The sequence below is a fragment of the Typopeltis vanoorti genome, chromosome 12 (genome assembly GCF_054136105.1).
Source record: "Typopeltis vanoorti isolate ZY-2024b chromosome 12, IOZ_Tvanoo_1.0, whole genome shotgun sequence".
NCBI classification, from domain to species: Eukaryota; Metazoa; Arthropoda; class Arachnida; order Uropygi; family Thelyphonidae; genus Typopeltis; species Typopeltis vanoorti.
This window is the reverse complement of record NC_143560.1, coordinates 85,990,168-86,010,295: the sequence shown is the minus strand read 5'-3', so window position 1 is coordinate 86,010,295 and position 20,128 is coordinate 85,990,168. Positions and strand designations below refer to the sequence as shown.

Genomic DNA, 20,128 nt, shown 5'->3' with positions numbered 1-20,128 from the left:
ACTTATTTTTCGCTCTAATGGTTCTTGAAGAACTTTTTTTTTTTCATTTCTCTAAAATAATCCCAACAAAATATTGTCTTTTCACTATTCTTAAGGTGGTACTAACTTTGATGAGGGGGATGAAAAGTTGTTGATATTTTGTGATTGTCATATATACATCAGTAAGTATGATGATTTGTTTAAATAGTCCTAAATATTAATGCTTGTTTTTACATGATGAGCAGATCAACAGTATTTTCATTCACTGAAGAATATAAAAATGGTTTATGAATAAAGACCAGTAAATGTTGATCTCAGTGTTTGTCATCATCTTTATGTCACAGTAGAATGCAGATTTAGAGCTTGAAAATACAATATACTGAGATTTGAAACAACAGTTTTGACTTCAAAATACCCAAAAATCTGATATTACCATCACACTGATATAAAACCTATAGTGTTTTTTTGTCTGCTTCATCAATAACAGAAGATGCCATTGTTATTTAAAACCACCATTATTATTTAAAATAGCACTTGGAATCAGTAAAAACTTCAATGTTTCTCTTTGTAAACTTGCACTACAGTGGATGCTCAAAGGTTACCTTAAAATGATCAGAGCTAATACATAATACATTTGTAAACTTTTGTTGTCATTTATTGACCAATATTTCTAAGCTGTTTAATACTCTTCAACAGGCAGGTGGCTGTGTTGTATCTTTTAATGAATGGAAGTGAAACAGTTGTACATAATGTTATTTTATAAACATGTATTTAAGTTTAGGTGCTAGATTACACTCATACTAAAATTTAATAGAATGAATACAGCACAAAGAGAAATAATTAAATAGCAGCTTTAATCATTCCAGTATTTTGTCTCTGCCCACAGATATCTTCAGCTTTAGCTGTTGGGTAGGAAGTCTAATTCTTAGGCCTTCCACTAAGGCTACCCAACATGCCCATAGAAGGTATTCCTCATAGGGTATTAGGCTTTAAATAGTCTAATTTCTTCCACTTTTGTGTGTGTGTGTGTGTTATTATTTATTTAGTATTCTTGAAAATGTCTCTGTGACAGAGATGAAATATCGGAACAGTTAAACCTGCTGTTTAATTATTTCTCTTCGTTGCTGTATTCGTTCCATTAAAATGTAGTATGAATGTCATTTTATATCCTTAATATAAAATTCCTAATGAAATAACTCTGAAAATAGCTATGGCTGTAACTTGCAAAACATTTTTGACATCAGCATGAACATTCTTTAAAAGTGTCATTTAATGTAGGACAGAAAAGGCTCCCCACAGAGGAGCACAATGAAATTGAAGCCAGTGTTAGGATATATACTTGTTGATGCTAAATAGCTGTCATTATCATAAATAACTTGTTTTTAAATTAAAAAAACAACAAAAAAACATTTATTTTATAAATGTATAAGATAAAGGTGTATGTGATGTTGAAAAAAAAATCATAACAGTTTAATAATGAAAGAACTTGACAATGGATTACTTAAATAAAAGAAGAATATGAATCACATCTATTGTTGACCTAATTCTTCTTCTGTATTTCACTAAATATTTGGATATCATCTATTACCAGAATATTTAAATGTTATTTGAATTATATCCAGGTATTATGTCCAGTTATTTATATATCCATACTTAATTACATCGAGTTATTGAAATATTATTTCTTTAGGATATTATGTCTGAAAGACGAATTGAAGCAACTAGAAAAAAAAGAAGCTGAAGAAACAGCATCACTAGAAAAGATGGTACAGCAAGTAGAATTAAACTTGCAGATTACCACAGTAAGTAATTTTAATCATCCTATGTAACATGTTATAAAAAAAAATCTTTGGGATGAATTTATGTACATGCCACTCTGTGTACACAGTTGATTCTAATTAAGATGTACATGCATTTTGTGAGACAGTGGTTTTCATGATGCACTGAGTGGCGTTGATTATGTCATGAGTTAGAACTTGTTTTGTGTATTATATAGCTATTTTTTCTATATCTGAAATGGTTACAATAAACGGATACAACAAATCTTTGTATGAAATTTTTTAGAACTGTAAAATCCAAGTGAATGCTTGAAATGTTTAAAAATAAATAAATAAAAACAGATAAAAAAAATTCTGTTAATGACTGCTACTTTCATGTTTCTAAATGCGAGGTCATTCATTTGAATTTGAGGATATTGCAGAGTATTTTGTTAATGGGAATTTGCTGGAAGCAGTCAATGAAGCTTGAGGTTTTGGGAGTTATCATTGACGTAGAATAAAGTTTAGGGACTGCCATGCTAAGATAGTAAAGGCATCATCAGATTTGCATCAGATAATGACAGTATTGAAGGGTACTAACTTATAAAGACCAAAAGAATGGTTCCAATACATAGTAATTACTCTGAAAGACTTAAATGAAACAAGTAGTGACAGAAGTATGGTAGAAAATATTCAAACATGTGATATCAATATCAAGTATTGATATGCATATCAGTATTTGAAGTAAAAAAAAAAGCTATTAAAAGCCAGGTTCTTCATAGTGAAGGCAACTGACAGATGATTTTTAACCAGAAATTTTCAAATATGAAGATATGCAGGTTTTATAGTAATCACATTGCATAATTCAGAAGGCCTGGTCAGATTGGCTGATTGGAGTATATTTCATAGTTCCCATTTGCAAGAAGGGAAATACAACTGAAAATGAGAATTACAGAGGACTAGCCAGCCTGGTTGGCTGAGTGGTTAGCGTATCCACTCCCCAGCCAAAAGGCTGCAGGTTCGAATCCTGCCCTGGACATGGATGATGTTTGTGATTGTCTGTGGAAATACCAGGGTGGTCGGCAGTAGGTGGCGTTGGTGTAGTTGCGGTCAGTTGGCGATTGAATGGTGGAGACGGAGTTGTAGAGCAGGTGCCCTCCCTTAATGAATGAGTCCTTGGGCTCTCTGGAGGTGTCAAATAATAATAATAATAATAATAATAATATTTTCTTACTGAATATTCCAAGTAAGATTTACCAAAGCATACTTGAGAAGAGTCTAAGAACAATTCTAGATTGTCAAGATCAAACTTTCATTTTAAGACAAATAGTTGAGAAATAGTGGGAATATAACAAGGATCTGTACTTAATTTTTTTTTTTTTAAAGTTTGGAAAAGCATGTAACAAAGAGAAAAGCTGCATAAAACACTGCAGTTATGCATCATTAATGGAACCTTATATCAAGAAATACATCGTCTGTTTCAAGTCAACAGTTAGAATTGAAGGAAGTACAGGAATGTAGTTTGCAAAATCAGGCATGAGACAAGGTGCTCTCTCTCTCCCCCTCCCTCTCATTTGTCACTTTATTTACGAAAGTGCATTATACCTGATATCAGAATCAGAGATGTCAAATTTAGCTCTTTGCTTTATGCAGATGATGATATGTTCCAAAAAAATCCAAGTGCAAATCTTCAGCATTCTTTTACAATTGCATCTGTAACATATTTAGTATGAACATTAGCAATAAAAGACCAAAAGTACGAAAATAGGTAGGAACATGGAAAACTTCAACCTGCATTCTCAGTGGAGAACAAGTGAAATATTTCAGCTGTTTATGCACAATTTTTAGTGAATATGGCAAATTAAACGTGGCAGTAGAAAAAGCAAAGCTAGTATTTGCTTTTTCTAGGAGGAGCAATTTGAATAAATTTATATGAATTAAGAGAGAGAAATTAGTCAAAACAAAAGTTTTCAAATCAAAGAACTCTGATTCCACAGCTATGAGAGTTCTGAGAAAAATTAGAAGAAAACAAACAGATGGAATCATTGGCAGAATCATTAAAATCATTATTAGCAAGTAACTTACATTATTATCATTCAAGAATACATGAGTAGAGCTAATTCGGTATGTCACTTATGCATTAAGGGAAAGTTAACAAAACAGTGTTTGATGCCAAGATTGCAGAAAAATCCAGAGAAGACTGAGATCTAGGTGGATTGATGCAGTCAGAAGTGTCTTAGAAGACAGAAGTATAAGATCTAACAGTGGTGTGCTTGCAAGTGATTGAATAATTTGGTGGAAAATTGTTGACAGGACATTAGTAATAATTTAAACTTAATCATGTAGTATTGTCATAATATCCTGCACACCTCTTGATGGTAAATATGAGAAAACCGATGAAGTTTTTTTTTATTAATGTCAATATTTTAACCCCTCCACCCCTTTGCTATTTTAATTACAGTTGGCATGCCTGTGTAAGCAAGTGGTTACAAGTTCATAGAGCATATTGATCAATTTTTCCTATTTTGAATGTGTTCTTATTCTCTTCTGACTGTCCAGCAGTGCTGCTTTCTGTGGTAATGTTGAAATGTGGATTAGAATAAGATTCCTCCACTTTCTCTTGCTCCATTTGTTAATACAAGAGCTGCGGCTGCCCAGCATCCCTTTACTTTGCAACTGCAAACACACCAAACCTACTTCTATTCATCCTCTTTTATTCAGTAAATTCAGTAAATATGACTTCACTCCAGAAAACACAGCAGAAATGATTACTTTCATGAAAATGCCTTAGTTAAAAAAAACAGTGGCATGAGCGCCACCAACACTACTACTACTCAGGGAAAAGCCTCCAGATCTGGCATGACAAAATGGATAATTCTGTATCCATTTTTTTCTTCTGCAAATTATTAAAATTTCTATTATCCTTGATGAAGTTGATTTTAACATCCTTGATATTTTTACTGCAGATATGGATTATAGTTTTAGAATATCTCAAAAAAAAAAAAAAAAAAAGATAGTCTAGGACTGAGAAAAAAAAACTCACAAAATGAAACTGGAAGCCACCAAACATAAATAATGAATACATGCTTATGAAAATCTACATCGGAACTGTCTGGCATGTCATGCCAGAATATTGATGACATCAAGGTCCACTTGTAGAAGCAGAAATTGATGTACTTTTGCCTAAAGGACACGATAGGAGATTTGTCTATGCAAGTTGCTATCCTTGTGGGCAACCATATTATTCCATTACAACAAGTCCAGCTTAGTACCAACATAGAAACAGTTGCCCTCTACCTCTTGGTAATATCCCTTATCACAATTTGCCATATTTGTTTATCTGGTTCCTATGTATATACTTCAGGATGACCATGAAGATATTATTATTACTACACCCCCCCCCCCCCCCCCCACGGACTCAGTCGACTCATCGTGGGAATTCATTCAGTTGACAACATATTTATTGTGGTGAATCTTAAAATCCTTAACACTCCATACATTACCAGAATATGTAAAAAAGCTACTCTTCACCACACTCTTACATAACTTTCAGGGATGGCATCTGGTTCTTTCCCTCTTACCATATACTCTTTTTTTATAATCCCCTTGGGATTAATCCAGTAAAATCCCCTCATTAACTTGAACATCTCTATCATACCACCTCTTTTTCTCATCTCCAACACACTCTGCAATCCATGTTCCTTCAACCTATCTCTATAGCCAACATTCCAGAGTCCTGATATTGTCGTAGTCATCTCTAGATCCGCTCCACTTTTTCCGCATCACAGTGAACTCCAGGTGACCAAATCTGAACAATAGTCCAAATGTGGTCTGACCAGTGCTTTATACAGTGTCACAACTACCTCCTTATCTCGACATGTCAGTGTACTTCTTATCATAGCAGCACTTGTCAACCACCAATCCCAAATCCTGAATCTCATCCACTTCCTGCATTATGTCATCAATGTAGTACATAGTCTTATATTTCTGTACTCCAAAATGCAACACCTTGCACTTAGTAAAGTTAAAACTACATCCCCACCCCCTTTGTCTAAGTCAAAAGTCTTTTGAAATCTTCCTGAAGGGAATTAACATCACCAGTGCTACTTATACTTCTCCCTGACTTTACATCATCATCAGCAAACAACTGAGGATCCCCAGTAAGTCCACATGATTTTTCATTTACAAACAAGTTAAACAGCAGGGGATCAAAGAACAGAACCCTGGGGCACATCACTGGTTACCTTCTTTCTTTGTGAGACTGATCCATCATGCACAACTTGCTAGTCCAGAGAGTCAATCACTAATTCATCTAACAATATACTCTATTCCCATCCTCTGCAGCTTGTACACCAACTTATCATGTGGTAATCTATCAAATGCTTTTGCAAAGTCCAAGAATATCACCATATATGATTCTCCTTTATCTAACATGCTCATTACCTTATCATAAAATGCAAGCAAATTGTTAAATCAAGACCTACCATTTACAAATCCATGCTGACTATCATAGAGAATATTATGTCTATCAACCTAATCTTGTATTCTATTTCTAACAAATCTGACAACAGCTGCAGTTATATATATCATTGGTTCAAGGTTATGTTGTGAGTGATTAGTGTAATTTAGTGCTCTTGTAAAATTGGTGATTTTTATCTGTTTTATTGTGTTTTTCTTTATAAAATTAGTTTTATAGTATATTAGAGTAGATTTTCGTGTTTTTAGAGTATTTAGTGTCTTTATAACATATTTTTATTGTAATATTTTAATATTAAATGCAGGTATAAAATGACACCAAAAACTTGGAAGAAATGAAATGCTAACAACAACAGTGAAGTAGTGAACAATAAGGTTTTCTCCAATAAAGACTGTATTAAAGAGGATATTGAAAATAATTTAACCTCTGAGATCGCTAGGCTAAAGCAGATTATTAGCCAGGCAATGAGGGAACTACAGAAAGTTGAGCAGCATTTAGAGGAACACAGGAAGAATAAAAAAGTTCAGCAGCAAAATGGAAAATAAAGCGCCTGTAGTTTTCCCGGTACAAAACTTAAAAATATAACGCAAGCAATTCAAAAACAAAAAAGAAAAGTAAATGAGATCGTAATGGTAGCAGATATTAATGGCTACTAGTGATAAGTTCAGTATGAGAGAGAACATGAAAGGGTTGTTGGGAGAGGGGAGAGTGAAGTGAGATAATGAAAATATTAAGTATATTACCTCGATATGATAAACATGAATTAAGAAGAGAATGACTATGATGGCAAATGATTTGATGTGTAGGCTGTGTATAAGGAATTGATGCGAGTTTTTGGATATGTAGAGAGTGAGGGAAGATTGGATTTGTATAACAGAGACGTCGTACACTTGAATGTGTTTGGCATCAGGAGTCTTGAAAAATTATTAATTGATATAAGACCTAACACAGAGAGTCAGGGAAACTGAATTCTGATGAGAGATTGTGAGAATCTGTGTAAGAACGACAATATTAGATAATTGTGTTAATGATGGGAATGGTTATTATTATGGAAATAATTATGAAGAGAGAATGATTCTGTGTTTATCCACTTCAGATCTATCAAGCATGTGTAACAACATCTGCGTAAGTAAGGAACAAGATAAGAACAGAGATTTGCAAGCTGTCGAACTGTGTCATGTAGACCACAGACAAGTGTATGCAAAAGAATATGCAAGTAATTTGTCTGTACACAAATGCTAGGGAGTATCAGAAACAAAGGAGTAGTTTGTTGCCTTGGTTAATATATTTGGAACTCATGTAGTAGATTAGTGAGACTTGGCTATCAGAAGCAGACATACTAACTGGTATCGAGTGCAAAGAGTAAAGTATTTTTAGGAAGGATAGACAGGATAGGAGAGAAGGTTGGGGGCAGCGTGCTGCTAATGATATCAAATGTCTTGAATCCAGTTAGAGAGACCTATGACTGCAATACTAGTAACAATTTTTCATGTGGCAGTGAGTTTCAAGCCATCTGCTATGAGGTGGAGTCTAACAAGATTAAATACACAGTAGGGTGTTGTTACAGACCTGTTGGATCAGTTGTTAGTGATAAAGAAATGCATCAACAAATAAATATGATGGGTACAAAAACAGTAATCATAATGGGAAACTTCAATTATCCAAACATTGATTGGATAGCTATGAAATCACATGAGAAGAATGAAACTGAATTTATTGAGTTGTTGCAAGACAACTTCCTCAAGCAGCATGCGACAGAAGGAACCCGAGGTCAAAGAATGTTAGATCTCATTATATCAGAGATTTCAGTTAAAGACATAACTATTCTGTCTCCGGTTGGTGACAGTCATCATGCGGTACTCGCTTGAAAAGTGGCTAAGTTTGTGAATTTTCCATTCAGAAAAGGTAACATGCTGCACTACAAAGCAAGAAATTATAACCACCTGAGGGGTATTCTGGGTTCTCTGCCATGATATCAGTTATTGGATGAGAAAGATATCAACAATGTGTGGGGATTGTTTAAAAAATACTTAAACAATGCGATATCAGAATGTGTCCCTAAATATCAAAGAATAAATAGAGTAAGAGTGAAATGGAAATCTAATTAAACAAAAGATTCGCAAGAAAAAGCTGATGTGGAAGAAATATTGTATGCATAAGGATGATGTCAGTTATGATAATTATCAGCAGCAGGCCAGAAGAGTCAAGTGTTGTATGGAAAGCCAAGTCAGAGTATGAAAGGAAACTGGCTCTACACGTTAAAGACAACCCAAAAGAATTCTTTCATTATGCTGTAAGTAAAAGAAAGAATAACTCTACTGAATGCAGATGGTATGAGGGTGACTGATGTAGAAGTGATTGTTCAACTAATGAGCAGCCATTTTGCTAAAAGCTATCAACCTGGTATGTGCAACATTGAACTCGCCATTACCTCTTCACCATATGAGGAAACTCATGCGGATGAGGAGGAAGTACTAGAGCTGTTGCACAAACTGAATAAGAATTCTGCAATAAGAACTGATGGGATATCAGAATGGATGCTAAAAGAGTTTTCAGCTGAACTGGCTATTCCCTTGATCATTCTATATAATTTGAGTCTGAACAGGGAAGATTCCACAGGAGTGGAAAGAAAGTATGGTAATTAAATTGCACAAGTGGTACAAAGAACGATGTATCCAACTATGGACCAATCAGCATCTCAGAAGTGGTAGTGAAGATTTTGAAAAAGTTGGTTAGGGCTCGTATACAGAAATAGGTTGACCAAGAATCTATACTTTGCAATGAACACCAAGATTTACTAAGGGAAAGTCACTTTTGAGCAACTTGATCACATTCTATAATAATGTGAGTTAGACAAGGGGAATGGGTAAACAATACTTCTGGAGTTTGCTAAGACTTTTGACAGAATACAGCACACAAGACTTTTGCATAAACTGGATGATATAGGAGAATATTATAAAATATTGGCATGGATAATAGGATGGCTGACTGGAAGATATCAAAAAGTGGTACATGGGAGAGGGGATGTGAACCTGCAAGATTCAGGGTAACCAGTGGTGTGCCTCAAGGATTAGTCCTTTGTCCATTGTTATTTAATCTGTACACTAATGGCATTGGGAAGTATTTGACATGTGACATGCAGCTATTTGCTGATGATGCAAAAGATAGGTAGGGTAATCAGGAGTACTGCTGATTAGCAGTACTTGCAGAATGATTTGAATAGGCTAGAATTGTATGCATGTGAAAATGGGTATCAGTTCAGTGTCAGTAAAGTCATTCACTTCGGTGTGATTAGATATCCAATGTCATATTATATTGGTAGGATTATACTAGAAGAAACTGATCTGGCTAGTGATCTTTGAGTTTCAGTAGAGAGAAAGTTGAAGTTCAAGGGTCATATAGCAAAAATTGTAAATACAACTCAGAGAATAATGGCAATGCTGAAATAAACCTTGACATTTAAAGATAAAAAAGTCATTTTACCTCTTTACAAGGCCTTGATAAGACCTCACTTGGACTATTGCACGCAGGTCCAGTCTCCTGGTTTCCATGGTAATTCTGATACAGTGGAGAGAGTGCAAAGAAGAGTGTCAAAAATGATATCAGTATTGTGGAATACAGATTATGAAGACAGATTGAGAATTCGTAGGCTGCAGACACTAGCAAACAAAAGAAAGAGGGATGATGTGATTGAGAGTTACAAACTTCTGTAAGGGTTATGAATTTCAGTAGATGGAATTTTTCAATTTCTGGTGGGTGGGGAAAGGATGCCAAAGTGGCCATGAAAGTGGAGAATGCTGTTAAGGGGGTTAGGGCTAGATTTTTCTCTCATAGAGTAGTGTGTGATTGAAATGGATTGCCATTGGATGTTGTGTGTGCAAGTAACGTGAATGAATTCAAGAACAGGTATGGCAGCTGGTGCAAATAGTATGGCCTCCCTTGATGAGCTCCTGACTCCCTGGAGACTTCTTAATCATAATTGGAAACTTCTGTCTTAGAACCATGCTTTTGGAGTGGTACCATTTTGCTTTCTTTCCATTCCTTAGGAACCTTGCTCACTGGAAGACTTTCATTAAATAACAAGGTCAGGGGCATAACTAACTGTTGTGCACATTCCTTAAAAATATGTGGTGATATGTCATCCATTCCCACATCCTTATTAACATCCAACACAATCAACACCTGCCTCTAATTCTTTCACTTCCAATCCTCCTAATACTTGTTTCCCTTCCACATGTTGCATGACATTGTTTACATCAGTATGATCTATGCTGATAAAGTGGTCATCCAATAATTCCACTATATCCTTTTCAACAGTTACTCTGCTGTCAACAATATTAATGTCATCAATATCAACCTGCCAAAATTATTTGTCCTCTTGCTTGCCATAAAGTGGAAGAATTCCCTTGAATTAACCTGGGCCCGACCAGCCAATCTTCTCTCGTACTTCACTTTTTCCTTCTTTACCATGCCCCTCACCTTCCTAGCCTGCAGTTATACTCTTCATGGATCTGAATTGCCAACAACTGTCTTATACCTCGTCCATAACCTTTTCTTTTCAAACACAGCTTGCTTGATTTCACTATTCATCCATTTCACTTTTACTCTATTTACTTGCTTAATCCTTGAAATGCAGTTATACATTGTTTATGTCAGATGCCGCATTATGAATTTCCATGCACTGTCCACATCTTTTCTGCACAGCTCATCTACCCAACATTTTAATGCTAGTTGACTACAGAGCTTTCCACTTTATAATTCCACTTGTATCCTTTTTTGGCAGTAACCTTTTCTTGTTTCATCACTTCACACAAAAATACCTCAAACTGGTGATAGTGTTAATATCTCATTAACAACTACATCTTGTGAATCTTCTTGTGAAGTTATCACTAAATCCAAAACACTAAAGCCTCTGGTTGTTTCAGTCACATGCTGTTTAAGAAATTTGTCCCTCAGAAATACAACAAAGTCATTCTCCTTGTTTCCATTCTATATTCCTGTAATTAAAGTCTGTCATCATATCACCTTCTTTTTTACATGCCCAACCTATTTGCCTGAACATCTTACAATGATTAGTAATTTCTATGTTCTCTGGCCTATAATATCTATAATATCATCCTCTCAGATATACAAGCCTGTTAATTTCAATTTCACACCACACAGATTCAAAACCTGCACATGTACTATCAACTTCCACAATTTGTTTGTTAATGATTTCCACTGTTAATGATTGCAGAGGAATTGAACACAATTCCTCTGCAATCATTAACAGTAACTCCCCCTTCTCTTTTCGCCTTCCTATCCTTTCAGAAATCTATTCCTGACATTATCGTTCTCAGACAGTCACATTTTGCTTATACTGATTATCCTTGGGCATACTAACTTTAACCAGTGCAACAAACTCAGCTCTCTTATTACAAATACTCCTTATTTGAATACAAACATAACAATCCCTGTGTCTTTGAGGCCATTCTACCACCACCAACATTCTCTACTGTAGTGATTATTCCACACTTCTCTCTTTGGTTAGACCCATTTTCCTATCCTGATTGCCATTCACGTCTCTCTCATCCTCACCTTTATGCATTCCATCAAATTGTCCTACTGCAACCTCATCTTCAGCCTCATATCCATATTCCTCCTGTTGTACAACCTGTTTGGCTGTGTGCTATCTTGCTTCACAAGTATCTTTTATTAATTGGCTTCATTAACTTCTTAATTTTGTGCCTTCTCAGAAAACAATAGTCTTTCTAAATGCCCAATGCCAAACCCATTCAAATGCCATCCATCAACCTTAAACCATTCCAACTTTCCTTTAAATTCACTCCACAGATTCACAAACTGAGTCCCCTTTACCTGACACAACTCAGCCATCTTGCTATTCATTATCTCTGCTCTCTTTCTCAGTTCACTCTTGTGATGTCTGGGCAACACACTAACGACTTTTCCAACAACACTATTATCCTTTATCTCCTGCAGCAACTTACTTAAGTCTCTATCAACAGTCTTTTTATTCACCAACTAAGTCATTTGTGCTCACTGCTACCACTAATTTTGATGCTCACTCTTTCTTTGGAAAGCATTAGTTTTCTTTCACTGGAAAGCATTAGTTATTTGCTTTAATTTTCCACTTTGAAAGCATGTTTTGTGTACTTTATTAGTCATCACATATCTAATGATCGAGTCCCTGTACAATGATATACGATTATCCTTTGACTTCCGTTTGACTCTTTTTTGTAATATTAACTTTCCCCTCCTTTCTAAATCGACGTAGAGATAGCAACTTGATACCTACTGCATTAAGCTAAAAAAAAAAAAAAAAAAGAAGTTTACTTCAGCCAAAGTGCTCTGTATTTATGCCCATATGGAAAAAGCTTTATTGGGAGAACAAACCAATGAGGCCTGTAAAAATATAGTAATTACCCAAAACAACATTCTATAACAAAAATTAGAGCTATTGAGGTTAAATCCTAGTATTTGGGATATTCTGGAGAGGATCACAGATAACTCTGCAAAGCACGTGTTATTTAAGAACAAAGAAAAAGCAAAGTTTCAAGGACTGAAACAACAAGAAAGCAACACGCAATCCGGATTGCACATGCCCAGAGGAGCAGCGAATCACCAATAAATGAAGGAACAACCAATCACCAACAGACCATAGTCAAGTTATCAACACAGAAGGAGAACTGCTTCTGAAAAATGGCCCGAACTATGCTACTGCACCGTGGTCAGTGAACAAACTAGATTTCATTTACCACATTGAAAGAGGTCTAAAATCCTTTGAATATAGCTGATAAAATATGAATGGAAACGTCCTACATACTAATTTCCAATAAACAGCTAATTTGCAACCTTACCAAAGCAGAAAAATTAGTCCTTAAATCTTTAAGAAATAACCAAGACATCATTATTACCAAAGCGAATAAAGGCAATGTTACTGTTGTCCTTGATCAGACAGCATACCTGAAAAAAATTAACCAATTGGTATCCGACCATAACATGTACCAAATGGCTAACAATCTTACAAATCTTACAATCTTACTAACTGCATCAAAAAGAAAATAACAGAATTAATCAAATGAGTGATCACATGGCTAGAGGGAAACAATTAAAAAACTAATACCACATTATGTGTGTGCTCCTAGAATTTATGGCTTGCTAAAAATACACAAAGCAAACACACCACTCTGACTAATAGTTGAAGGAATCGACAGTCCCAATTATCACTTAGCCAAGAAACTAGTGGCTATATTCAAGGAGTTGATAGGTCATTCCCCCTCCTACATAAAAAAAAAAAAATACACCATACTTAATAAACAAAATTAGAAATATCACATTCATTGACAAAGATTTATTAGTCATCTTTTTTGACATAACTGTCTTCTTCAGTAATGCCCTGATTAGTGATACTATTCTTATACAGAACATATTTCTGCCTGATATCAAGGCCCTCTTTGCCCACTTACTTCTCCAGGTGTTTTGTGTGGCAAAATAATTTTACTTACAAAAAGAAGGTACAGCTATGGGCTCCCCCCCCCATTGCTAAATTTTACATGGAAGACTTCGAGCAATGAGCTCTAGATTCACCAAGCTCAAAATCTGGCTCAGATGTTAATGATATTTTCACCATTTGGCCCCACAGCCATAAAACATTAAATACATTCCTAAGCTACCTGAACAAACAGCACAAACATATCCAATTCACCATCAAGATTGAAAACAATAACTCTCTTACTTTTCTAGACACGTTTGTCACACATCTTTCCTTAGACTGCCTCTCCTTCATGGTCTACCACAAACCTACACACATGGGCCAATACATATATAAAAATTCATACCACCATTCAACACAAAAACTAGGGGTTATCAGCATCCTTAAACACAGAGCCCTAACAATTTGCTCCAATGAACAGGCTCTAAACAAATGTCATATTCATGAAATTATTAGCCAAGCATTTGCAAAAAATAGCTACAATAAAAAAAAACAGTTAACAAGATCCTTCATAAAAATACCATTAAAAGCAAAAAAGATAACAAGAATTCCATATAATACATTAAGGCATATTAGAAAAAATAGAACACTACATAAATACAATATTATGGCAACCTCCTGCAAAATTAAGAAATTTACTCAGATCATCCAAAGATCCTCTTCTGTACCTTGCCCACCCAGGGATTTACAAAATTCAGTGCACCTGCAACCTACCTTACATAGGGGAAACAGGGTGCGCCATCCTAATAAGAAAAGATGAACACAAACGCCACATTAAGTCCCTCCACTGTGGTAAAACAGGCCTGTCAGTCCATGCACTTCAAACATGTCATAGAATTGACTGGAAAGGCACCAAGTCCCTACACCACACCAAAACCTGCTTTGAAAGAAAGTTTAAAGAAGCCTGTGAAATGCTGAAATATCATCCAGATCTAAATAAACATGATGAAACAAACACCAGAACTAAACAATCCCAAACAGAAGAAAATCCAATATGAAATGACTTTAGAAATTGTTTAATGTAGTTCGGCTATAAAACTTTTTATTTATCATCTGTATATTATTATACTGATATGTATGAAAAGGTCATTTTATTTTGTGAATTAATTTTTAATTTTGTATATATTTTATTTAGTAATATTATTTAATTAATTTTTTAAATTTTTATTATTTTTATTATTTATTTTTTGTCAGGTTAGGGTAAATGATTAACAAAGTATTTAGATTCATCTTACTTTTGTGTAGTGTCATGTAGCTTGTGTCCTGTACATATGTATGTTTTCCTGATGATAACTTCAATACAGAGGTTGAAACGGTGAATATTATTTTCTTGATTATAAGTAAAGTATTATTCTAACGTGTGTGTTGTGCCTCCATAAATTCTTCACTATGAATTAACTTCCTCCTCTCCCTCATTCCCATCTGCCAATCTCTTCTTTAGGTGTTTATTCTCATCTTCCAAATGATTCATTTTGCTTTTCATTTTCACCAACTGTTGCCTAAGCTTTTCTACTATGGTCCTAGTGCTAGTTCCCATTTTGAAACAGTCAAATCTATTAATACATTTTTCACACTTTTATTTTGCTATTCATCTCCTGAATTCATTAGTTTCGAAATTACATTGGTAATAGATTATTGTTATTTGGGATTACAACTGAAGCAACTAAGGCTATGAGGCCAATGCATTATGTCTGTAAATTGCATGTGTTTCTTCTGATTGGTTTGCTGTTTTATGGGATGAAAGACCAGTTTTCAAGACTTGTTATGTTGGATTTAAATTGCTCCAACACTGTTGGATAATGCAAACACCAGTGTTAGGGGAGAATTGACAAATGCATATTCAATGATGAGAACTTCTCCCTCCTAAATACAGGAAATGATATCTTTTTCATGGTTTCAAGAACGTTAACTATTATGAACCTAACAGTTGACAAGGATAATATCTTTCATAATGTGATCCATATACATAATGAATAAGAGTGGAGATAATATGCATCCTTGTCATGAAAGAAAGTGGCAATAAACCTACTATTAGGATTAAAGGTATCAAACTTAGCTCTCTGCTTTATGCAGATGATGTTGGACTCCTAAATACATCTGGTGCAGTCTCCACGATGCTCTAACTAAATTGCATAACAGCTGTAATAAATTTGGCATGAAAATCGGCAATCAATAAAAAAGACCCAACTATGAAAATAGTCTGGAACATAGTCAACTTCAGATGCATTCTCAATGAAGAACTTATAGAACAGGCAAAATATTTTAGCTGTTTAGGCACAGTTTTCAGTGAAGATGGCAAATTAAATTTGGAAATAGACAATAGAATAAGCAAAGCTAGTATGATGGGAAGCCAGCTGAATAAATTTATATAGAATAAAAGAGATATTAGTGAAAACCGTACCTAGCAGTATACAAGACAGTGTTCAAGCCAGTTTTAAGTTATGGATCTAAGAGTTGGGTTAGAAATAAAGCATTTGATCAAAAACTACAGATATGAGAGTTCTGAGAAAAATTAGAGAAGTGAACAGATGGCAGAATCATATTAAAAATGAAAATATTAGAAAGGAACTTGACATTGTTAATTCAAGAGTGTATGTGTAGAGCTAGTCTGAGGTGGTATGACCACTTAAATAGAATGGGAGAGGAAGGTTAGCAAAACAGGTGTTTATTCTGAGATTGCAAGAAAGAGACATAAAGGAAGACCAAGATTTAGGTGGATTGATTCAGTCAGAAATGCCTTACTAGAAGATAGAAATGTTAGATGTGAAATATTGGAGTGTTGACAAGTAATAGAATCATTTGGAGGAAAAATTGATAGGAGATTAATAATAATAATGTAAACTTAATCATGTAGTGCTGTCACAGTAGATTGAACTCCCCCTTGAGAGTACATATCAGGAAATTAATGATGATGATCTAATAGTTGTTTCTCCCTTTACACTGATTAAGTGTAAAGTTTCCTGTAGTAGCACGCTTATGTGGGTAACCCATGTAATTCATCACTAATATCATGGTGGAAAATAGATTAAGCTGATCAGCATATATTCTCACTCTTATCAGTATTTGATTCTGTAACTTTGGATTGAATGGTTTCTCTTCTATCAACAAAGCAGTGAATCACATTACAGAGTACACAATATAAGCTGTCACAACTAGAGTATCCAAAAATCCAACCAATTTTCACTTTTCCCTAAACTATGGTGGGATGTGGAATGCACAGCAGCAAAGAAAGTTCAGAACAAAGGTTGTGATGTCTTCTATAGATATCATATCACACAAAACTTTACTTTCAAGTGCACTCATGCTTAGCACTGTACATTTGCTATCAGAGTCAAAAGGATTCTTGGGTCAAATGTGCATTTTCTATAACTAGATCAACCAACAGAGCCGCCATAGCTCAGTCAGCATAGACAAAAACTCTTTGGTTGGAAAGACCTGGATTCAAGTCTCCTGTCTAGGATGCAAAACACCTTTATCAGGACTTTTCATCTGGAAGTGAGCTAGCTGATCTTGTATAGAGGTGGCAGGGTTTTTCATTCCACAACCAGGCTAACCAGCCAGTAGAACATACACAATTTACAGACAAAAGGATAATTATAGGCATAGGGCTAACCACCTTATCCTCAAATTGCAGTTATGAAATCCAAGGTTACCTGGAAGGTAGTTGTTGCTTAAATGTCTGTTAAAACCACTGATGACATGAACCAATGCTAAAATGGTCTGGGATAAAATATGGAAAATGAAGGGCAGATATACCACCCATCCACTTCTGATCCTGAAAACTTAATGGATTCACAATTGCTGACCAAAAGCATTTGCAGAAGCTCTTGAGGAAAGTTTCTAAACTTGGTCCTAAAATGCAAAGCAGAAAAATATGTGATTCTCTTCTCTTGGATGACTTGAATTCTACAACAGGCTGTTCAAGAAAGAACTGAAATCCAAGACAGTTATCTCTACAATAGAATTTTCTCAGAGGATGAATTTCTAGTCTTATGAAGGAATTGCAGAAATTGTTTATTACTTTTCCAAAGCCAGGAGGCAAGGAAAATTCCAACAAATTATCAGTTCCATTGACTCTGACCAGTTACTTGTTCAAGATCTTCAGAAATAATGGTTGTCATCTTTTATAGTTTCTAGAGAGCATCAGCCTTTTTTTTTTTTTTTCACTATAATGCAACTACTTCTGAAAAAATGTTCAGTATCTGCAGTCTTATTTCTCCTTATTTCAAAGGGAAATAAGGTTACTTGTTATCTGTTTCTAGATAAATAAGGTTACTTGTTACCAGTTACTCGTGCAAGATCTTCAGAAATAATGGTTGTCATCTTTTATGGTTTCTAGAGAGCATCAGCCTTTTTTTTTTTTCACTGAAAAAATGCTCAGTATCTGAAGTCTTATTTCTCCTTATTTCAAGGGGAAATAAGACTGCAGCTACTGAGCATTTATCAACTTATACTCTTCTACTCTCATTATACTAATTTCAGGTGTCTCTACTCAACAAGCTGCAGATTAAAATCCTGCTGTGGGCATGGATTTTTATAAATGAAAATATTTAGGTGGGAGGTGAATTTTGTCACCTGGTGTCAAAACACTTCCCTACTTATTGGAGCAGTGGGGAGAACTCATTTTAAAGTTCACTATAAAATAATTCTTCAAAGGAGGAGAAATAGGTGATCTCATAGAGCCACTTTGTCTTTACTTGTAAAAAGAGCCCCACCAGGTTTATTAACAGAAGTGTATGTGACTTTTATGTGAAAAGCTGAGGTTAATTATATTATGAAAAACCAGCATAGTCCTGTTTCTTCTAGATTTTTCAGTGTAGAACTGACTTACATAGCTGCAAGAAATATTTGACAGAAAATCAGTTTTTCTTAGTAGAATAAAAGCTAAGCTATCTGGACAAAGATCTGGCCTTGTCAGCTCCTCATCCATAAATCTTGACTTTTTTATATTGTTGCTAAAATTTGGAGCTAGATGAAATTTATAGAGAATTCATGGTATTTATTTCTTTTCCTAAATGAAATATTAAGGAAACTTTTTTTTAACAAGTGTTAGGTGATTGATTTAAATTAGATCAGAATGTTAGTATTAAAAAGTTACATGTGTGTACTAATAGACAAAATGACAAAAAGTTTGTTTTGTCAAATAATTATATAAAATCATTTTGCTATTAGGAACGAGCAGTTAAAGCAGAAACGACTGTAGGAAAGCTAAGACAAGAGCTTAAACAACTTCAGGTAAGAGTCTTATTACTTAATTTGTAATTTCCTCCTAAATGTGTCACATTTTATAACATTCATCATCAATTCATCACCAAACCGTTTAGCATTATTATATTAGAAATAATATAATGCTGAATGTGTCATTACATTATTTAATACAATAATGTAATAAGTGTTAAGTATTATAAATAATACTTAAAATATTAAGCATGGTATCTAGTTGTATAATATCATTTAGAATGTAAATCAGAGTTGAATATATATATATATATATATATATATATATATATATATTTTAAATACCAATCCCACATTGCGAGGTTACAATACCTGTCACCTCATTGACCTGCATGGGATGTTTGGTCAAAGAGCTAAGGAGAAAAGTGGAAATATGTGTTCTTGAAATACATAAAAATTAGTTGATAAAATATCATTATATAATGTTAGTAATTTTTACTGCAAAATATCATTATATAATATTAGTAATTTTTACTGCAGCTGGTAAAAATTAATTTTCTAATGTGTAAAACACGCTCTTTAGTCTGATAAGTTTTGCCCTAGTACATTTACTTTAACATCTCATTTTACCAGTTTAGATGCCCTTGAAAAATGCACAATACATGAATTCATTAGCATATGGAATAATGTAATTGTGAATTCATTACTTCAATTTAGACTAGGAACAGCAGTTGCTATTAGCTCATAAGAAATATCATCATTAGCATTGGTTTCTGATATGCATCCTCAAGGAGTGTACAGGCTATACTATGACAGTACTACATGATTAAGTTTAAATTATTACTAATCTCCTATTAGCAATTTTCCTCCAAATTGGCCTGTACTTGTCAGCACTTGGATATTGTTGTAGCTAATACTTAGATCTTTTAAGGTACTTCTAGCTGAATCAATCCACATAGATCTTGGTCTTTTTCCTGCCATTTTGGCGTTAAATACCTGTTTTGCTAACCTTTCCTCTTCCATGCTATTTAAATAACTGTAAGCCTTGGTTAGCTCTGCTTACACATTCTTGAATGCTAACAATGTCAATTTCCTTCCAGATATCTTCATTGTTAACATGATACTGCATAGATGCTATCTGTTCAGACGCTTGATTTTTCTCTCAGAACTCTCCCCTCCTCATGGCACACCTATTTATAATAGAGAGGACATCTCAGTGATGGTACCGGACCTTTTCATTCTTCT

At 34.5% G+C, this 20,128-nt stretch overlaps 1 protein-coding gene across 2 annotated transcripts in view; it reads left to right on the top strand.

The window, feature by feature from the left end:
• LOC150100957 (uncharacterized) overlaps positions 1 to 20,128 on the top strand; it is a 123,906-nt gene that overhangs the window by 63,482 nt on the left and 40,296 nt on the right. Inside the window, exons 4-5 of one of the 2 annotated variants that reach the window (XM_090401759.1) lie at positions 1,670 to 1,781; positions 18,878 to 18,940. In XM_090401759.1, coding sequence (XP_090257885.1) covers positions 1,670 to 1,781; positions 18,878 to 18,940 — 175 coding nt within the window. The remainder of the gene's footprint in view (positions 1 to 1,669; positions 1,782 to 18,877; positions 18,941 to 20,128) is intronic. The other variant, XM_090401760.1, reaches the window with a different exon arrangement.